General features: G+C 32.7%; 1 protein-coding gene across 1 annotated transcript; it reads right to left on the bottom strand.

Moving 5' to 3' along the window:
* Window positions 1-257: 257 nt before the first annotated feature.
* On the bottom strand, window positions 258-1,414 carry LOC107899839 (PRA1 family protein B1). Its single transcript, XM_016825588.2, has one exon. It carries the CDS (start codon window positions 1,128-1,130, stop codon window positions 474-476), a length of 657 nt encoding a protein of 218 aa, XP_016681077.2. The 5' UTR covers window positions 1,131-1,414; the 3' UTR covers window positions 258-473.
* Between the last annotated feature and the right edge of the window lie 6,515 nt (window positions 1,415-7,929).

Genomic DNA, 7,929 nt, shown 5'->3' with positions numbered 1-7,929 from the left:
CAAATGTACTACAAGAAAAATGAAGACTCAAAGCAACATAGACCTCTATATTCACTAACAAGTAACGACCAAAACATGACTTTCTACAACAATTAGTATATTCATATACCTAAGAAATATTTGACCGGAAATTCCCTCCAAAATTTCATAAATTCCTATCACTGGCCTCAGAAATAACTATCATAAAGCCTCATCAATAAATAGGAAATGAATACAAATACAATGATATAGTAAACAGTTTAAAACAAAATCTAATCTCATCAAAATCAAAATCAAAATTTGAAAGAAAACTAATACAGCATCCAAATCAAGACAATCTAACTCGTAATTCAAGTTCAGATCCAAATCTACATACAAAGAACAGTAAAGCAACAATTGAATATTTTAATCTAAGATGGAAAATGTAAATCCTTTTGATTTACCACAAGCTAAGGTAAAAAAATCATAAGGACATCCTGCTTGAAAGCTGTTGTTCACACGCGAGACGCAACAGCAGGGGCTGCCGCAGCGGCAGCAGAGGAGGCGGCGCCACCAAGGAAAGAGAGGAATCCGGTGTTCGCAGGCTCCTGATCGTCCAAGAACAAGTCCTCTGGAACCCTAAAAGCACCATGTATGCAAACGATAGCGACGCCAACCAAGAGCGCGGAGATCAAGAGCGACCCAACACTGGTCAAGAACACGACGAAGACGGTCAACACCACCAACGCGCCAAGCGTCTCACGATCGGAGAACGTACGGCCGAAGATCACGAGAGGCTGATCCGACGGTCGGAAGAGGTAAAGGAAGACCCAAGCGGCAAGGAGGCCGAGGAGGACGAGGAGAGAGAGGGGATGCGATAGGATAGAAAAGGCGAGCACAACCACTAGTAGAGTTATATAATTGACTTTGAAGTAAGAGAGGTTTTTGCGGATCCGGGAATAGGCATCAGTTAGATTATCGGGACGAGCCATGGCGGACCGATCAATGAGTTCATACCATGGACGGCGTTGGGAGAGTCCTTGACGGATCGAGGACGTGAAGCGCGAGAGGAACGCCCTAAACGCGGGCGTGGCTATCGGGGGCTGTGATTGGGTACCACCACCGGCCGTAGATTGAGACGTCGTCATCGGAATGGTCGCGGGGGACGCCATGGGTCGCGAGTGAGATCGGTGGAAAAGGTGGCGCGTGGGATTCCGCGGTGTTTGCTGGCAATAGCGTTTTGAGTGTTTACAAGGTGGTTACGCTGTTTGTTTATTTTTGTTGTTATGATTATGATTCCACGGTAGATTGGTTATTTATTTCATTCAAGTGAACGGTGTGATGGAATTTCAAGTGAGCTCATCTGCATAGGGATACAACTTCATCGTCATCTTCTCACTTACTCGGTTTCCTTTTCTTTCTTTCATTCTTACTCGGTTTGACTAGTTGGACTTTTAAAATTAATTTTTACCTTTCAAAATATTATATTTAAACTTTATTTATACTAAAATTATTTAAATTAAAAATATTTATTAAATATGGTTTAATCACTTTGGGATAGAGATAGGTAGTGGTCATGTCCGTTATTGACATTTTTGGGTCTTAAGTGTAATAATAAATTGGATTTTTTTTTAAAATTATAAAATAAAATACAATAAAATAAAATCATATATTAATAATTTGATTAAAATAATATATTTTATGACATTAAGCGAAAAATATACTTTTCTAACAAAATAAAAAAATATATATTTTTCATTCAATCTACTCCTATGTCATAAACTACAAAAACACAAAATTATAAAAAAAAGGAGGTTCTACGAGCATTCTGAGATGTAAAATCATTAATGATAACATCAACATTAATGTTTTCCAAAAAATCTTCTCAGTTGATAAAATTGCCAAACCATTCAACTGTTCTTGTGACATTAATGACCTCAAGTAAGTTTTGATTAACTTTAGCTTTGAAAATTTTCTTTCAGCTGATGCCACAGTCACAAGGACCGTTAAAAGAAATTCTATAAGCAATTGAAACATTCAGATAGCAATCTGCATATTTGACAAACTCAAGAATTTCAATGGCTAACATTAATTCATTTAGTAAAGTAAATTGCAACACTTTCAATTTAGAGAAAAGATCATTTAAATCAACATATGATGAATCACCATGAGAAAAGGTAGATAGAAAAGTAACACAACATTCTCTCAATTCATTTTCATCCAATGACTTTAACTTGTTTGAATCAAACAAAAACCCAAAAATACTTTTAAATGTGTTTAGTTGCTCAAATATGCTCTTCAAAGAAGTAATTTCCATGTCTGGAATAACTAAAAAACAATCAACTCTAAATAATTTATCAACCAACTGAATTTCTGCATCCTATTGGTTATTCTCTTCAAATTGTTTTTTTCTAATAACACGATGCTTTGTTGGAAGGGTAGGCTCTACATTCATATCAAGTGCAATACTTTTAGTAATATTCATACTAGAAGTAAAACCTTCATTTCTATACTTTTCAAAATATGACAATACATCTTCTAATTGCTTTATGGTGGGTGTCAGTGCACATAAACTTAGATTGCAATTTCTTGCTCAACATATTTATAACAAAAAAAATATCATACCAAATTACCATACCAAGCAAAAACTCAAAACTCCCAAGTACATTTACCAAACTCTCCGACTTTGCATCATTACAAGATTCATATAATTCCGACAAAGCCAATCTTATTTGGGGAGTTTGAAATCTAATAGCTTTAACACTTTTAATTCAACTCTCCCAACGAGTATTAAATAAAAAATTTACAGTTAATTTAGGGGCATTGTCAAGCAAAATTTTCCATCTTTCTGTATAACTCGAAAATAATGAATATATGCGTTGAATAATTCCAAAAAATGAAATAGCTCTGATGCAAGAATGTGTCATATCACTAAGAGTAAGATTCAGACTATGACAAGCACAAGGCAAATATAATGTTCTCGGGTTTATTTTAAGAAATCGCTTTTGAATACCTTTGTGCTTCCCTTTCATATTTGAGCCATAATCATAACCCTGACCCTTTACATATCAACATTAAGATCAAGAGACTTCAAAACATCTTGTAATTCATTAAAAAGTCCCAATCTAGATGTATCATCCACCTTTAAAAACTCTAAAAAGTAGTCATCAATTTTTATTTTATTAGTTTACATAATCACATATTGTACTATTAAAGTCATTTGTTCTTGATGACCAGTATTAGGGGTACACTCAAGAATTATAGAAAAATATTTTGCCTCTTTGATGATCTTAATTATAGAACTTTTAACACTACCAGCCAAAAGGGAAATCAACTCATTTTGAATTTTATGCCCAAGATAATGATAATGAATTTCACAGTTTTGAATGCGTCTAACATGATCTTGCATTATCATATCAAATTTTGCAATCGTTTCAATCAATCCTAGGAAATTACCGTTGCTATCTTGATAGAGTTTTTCATTGGATCCTAAAAAAGCCAACTTATGAGTAGCAACACATTTCACAGCTGAAAATATTCTAAGTAAAACTTGCCTCCATCGCTCTTTCTCTTTCATTATTTGTTCTTGAAAGCTTTTATCAATTGTTTCATTTTTGTCCAACCTTACACTTATTTCATTCCAAGTATTCATATTAGTCATATGCTTAGTACCGTTTTCATGTTGTTTGAGCCTCACACTAATATGCCTCCAATCACTTAAACCTTCATTTGCTAACAAATTTTTGTTACTAATAGATTTGAACAACTTACAACAAAAACAAAACACTTTATCAACATGTTTGGAATAAACCAACCATTTTCTATCGCTAATCTCACCATTGCTCAACTTCCTTGAAAAATAAGCTTATGAAAAATGTTTATTATTATAGAGACGAAAATCAAGATTCATTTCTTTTATATGCCCCTTTTCAATTAAAATGTCTCTTGTTTTGTTATCAAGATTAGCCCAATTTCTAGGATCATAAATATCCAAAGAAGGAATTGTTTGTTCTTCATCAATGCTAATATCAAAAGGAATTGTTTGTTCTTCATTAAAACCAAAATTTTCAATATTGGATACATTTGGCACATCATTAGGCTTATTTAGATCATTAATTTCATCACTCTCATTGACTTCATTATGCAAACTTTAATTTGATTTATCCAAATTTTTATTAAAAACTACTTTTTAAAAAACAAATTTATCAATAGCACTTTGTTGTGATTTTTTTAACTCTTCATCACGTTTTCTCTTTTTCCTTTTTTTTCATTTCCAGATAAATGCTTTTTAGGCAACATTATATAAAAGATAAATCATATACTCAAGTAACACAAGAAAATAACACTTGATAGAAGAATTCCAAGTTGAATATTTGCTTTCACATTTGCTAATTTCAAAAGTCAAATCGAGTCACTGGAATTCTGTAAATATAATTATAATAATCAATTAAAAATAGACATTGTAATTAACAATATCCAATTATTTGTGAGGAAAATGCAACTAAAAAATTAAATAAGTAACAAAAACAATTAAAATTCCAATCACATAAAGTCATAAAGAAAGGGTATGTAGTAGTATACTATACTATGGTTCATCAAAAAAGGAATTAGGGGGAGAAGCTAAATATAAGGATGGCTTAATAATTTTATTAGTTAAAAACCAAAAATGTCATCAAATTAAGAATGAAAAAATTACAAGAAAATAGAGGAAGGAGGGAGAATTATACTTGCAACAATGGTAGATTCGACAGACCGAGGATAGGAGGCTCTCAATCTCTCAAATATAAAGTAAAAATTAATAAGTTCAATTGATTGATGCTAATGACCAATGAATGATGTATTACTCAAATCAAATTTGGCCCTATTTAATTTGTAGAAAATTTCTCCCATTGCCATGGTTATGAGAAAATAAAGAAAGTTGAATGCTAGTAACGGTTGATTTTTTGAGGAAACTTGAAAAAAAATCAACTTTAATGGTAGAAGTTGGAATTTGGGAATTAGAGGAGGTTTGGAGAAGCCAATAAGTTAAAAGATGAAGTATTTATGGCTAAGAAATGAAAACCCTATGTAAATTAATTTATTTTAATTTAAAAAAATTCCACGTTAAATAAATAATTTTTTTGGGCCCTGGGCGGTTGCACTTCAAAACAACCTTCAAGTGCAGCTGCCCAGGGCCGACCCTGGTCGTGGTCATTTTATTCTATAAACGTTTGAGAGTTTGCAATACAAAAATTAAATTATAAGGGTATCAGAGCTTGTGTTCTAGGATGCTTTCTCATGCTTAAGTTAGTTAGGAGGCGGTGGTAATTAAGGAGAATGTTCAAACAGAATATGAGTTTGCTGGAAAAAATCCGGTTTAAAAATAAATTTCTATCATAGTAGAAAATTAAAATTTTGAAAATTGAGTCAATTTGTGATATTTATAACAATAAACTTTTTTTGAAAAGTACATGTGCTTTACTCTAGACAGATCTTAGACATTCTCGGCTTTCAATCGAACGACCTTATCTGTTATTCTTGTACCACGAATCACTTCGAATGTGGACTCGAACAATCACAAATCGAAGACAGAACATGAAATAATTTTCTTACCTTCAGTAGGAAAGTTAGTCTCTCTATAGGAACTTGTAAAATTGTTATCCTAGAAAATATAATTTATACTTAGAAATAAATTCTCACTATTTTCAGGAAGAACAATAGTATTGAAAAATTATGTACAAATTGCTATACCAGTGCCATTTATTTATCAAGAGATATAGAAGAATCTTGGTTGAACTAGTAGAATACAAATAATACGTATATGATAGAAAAACAAGTCTCCTAGTTCTACTACGAGAGAAGGGCAGCTAACCCTAGTTAATTATACTAGGGTTGTCACCCCTCATACTTATTATGAGGGACTTCGGGCCTTTCTTGTACTGGGTCCAATTATATATGCTTCCTAGACTTTTAACCCAACTTTTTATAATTTAATCCAACCCACTACATGTTTTTCTATTTCCCAAAATAAAATATTATTTATTAAATTAATTTTAATTAATTAATTTTTCAATTAAATAATTTTCTTAACCCAATTCTAATTTCGTTAAAGTTATAACAACTTTATTATAAAAGAATTTCAATGAAAATATATTTAATTTTCATGTTCAAAAGATTCACAATGATCAATTAATTTAATTCCATTTTTGAACTTCAATTATTTACTTAAATAATATCTCAAAAAAACTTAAATTAATTCTCAGGTTATTTCCACACTTAATGAGAAGCCACATTCATTTTCTAATGCCACTCATTCATTTAACTTTATCATTTCTATCCATTTATGTTATTTTTTTATTCTAAATGCAATTCATTTCTAATTTCAACGAGCTAGTAGAGGAACCGATTGAACATATGCAATGAGAGCTCAAATGATTTATAATTAATGTAACACTTTATACCCGACTTGATCATCGGGTCCGGGTATCAAGTGTCTCAATTAACCCAATTTACTTACAGACTTAAACAATACCAAATTATACATCCATTTTCTACTATTCAACCTTAATTCCATGGGTAATAAAATTTCAAATTTCAAACCCCTATTATATTCTTTAACATACAAGTACTTAGTTCTTACTGTCATTCTACCATATTAAGCATGAATAATTATTTACAATTTATAACTTGAGAATTTACTACAGATACACTTAATTAATCCCCGAGGCGTAGCCTCTAAGGGTGCCCCTCTATATGCATGAAATAGCTACTGTGCCCTTCGAGAGATTTTGGCGGTGTCTAGCTTGGTCCCTCCACATTAACCTCTAGTCATTCATTTATCCTGCATACAAGACAGTACATGTATAAGTTCAGCTAAACTTAGTGAAATCTTGTACATCAATATTTATGGGAAACTCTTAAATTTTCGGAAATGTAAGATTTTATGCATAGAATTAAAACTCCTTGTGTGTTTAAGGAGATTTTGCGGTTTGACTAGCGTTGCCAATGCCCATACTTCCGCTATATAACTCATTAATAGACATGTCAACTAATTTAGTACTAAATGTACTCTTCCCGGTAATCCTTTTCTCGGACTTAATTCTATCTAGCTTCAACTCAAACTTCCATTTTACCTTCCTGATTTAACTCACCACTAGATAACCATATGTGCAGCTATGTTGACTTGTTTCAACAACTAGCAGACATGCAGACATCTTGCCACACGATGGACTCTTTCCTAACCCCTTTCATTCCATTTTGAACTTAATTTGGACTTACTCTATTACCCCAACAATCATCTTCTTACGACTTAGCCTGTGTAAAAGCCCAGCTTTTAGGGAAAACCCATTTAATAGTACTCTCATTTGAGGCCTTGAAATTTAAGACTTGACTGATAAATAAGCACCTATTTCCTTATGGACTTGAACTTGCAAAATAGCCTCATAGGAACTTTTGCACTTTAAACCACTCTACTAAGATATTCCCTATAACTGATAGTTCTCGATGGACTAATTTTTTCTTGGGTTTCCCTTGGCGGACTTCCACATTAGATAGTCCCAAATAGACTTACCAGCGCTATATAGTTCTGACGAACATCCTCTTTCTTTGTAAATCTCTCCCGAACTTTATCAATCAGTCAGCTTTGGGCGGACATCCCCTTCGAAGTGGTCCTTGGTAGACGTACGAATTTTCTAGCGATCTCTTTATCAATTACCATTTAGGATTTCAAATTTGATGAACCATTTCGTAAACACTTAGCCAATGATGGTTCTACATCAACTATGGCAGACTTTTAATGACGAATACTTATTTAAGAATACCTTGAAGGAAATACCCCTTCCTTTCACATATATCACGTTTAAAACGTTTTTACTAGTTCCAATTATCTTCACATTTTTGCGATCCTTTATTTAGCACGCTTACCCGCGTTTTTAGATGCACCATGATCATCTTGTCAAACTACTCATCGTGCAAGTCATACAATAACCTCCC

The sequence above is a fragment of the Gossypium hirsutum genome, chromosome D06 (assembly GCF_007990345.1).
Source record: "Gossypium hirsutum isolate 1008001.06 chromosome D06, Gossypium_hirsutum_v2.1, whole genome shotgun sequence".
NCBI classification, from domain to species: Eukaryota; Viridiplantae; Streptophyta; class Magnoliopsida; order Malvales; family Malvaceae; genus Gossypium; species Gossypium hirsutum.
Note: the sequence above shows the minus strand (reverse complement) of the source record. Positions and strands in the feature narration are given on the sequence as shown.

Excerpts from the sequence above, each read along its gene's own strand:
- LOC107899839 (XM_016825588.2), bottom strand. The coding sequence starts at position 1,130 with ATGGCGTCCCCCGCGACCATTCCGATGACGACGTCTCAATCTACGGCC.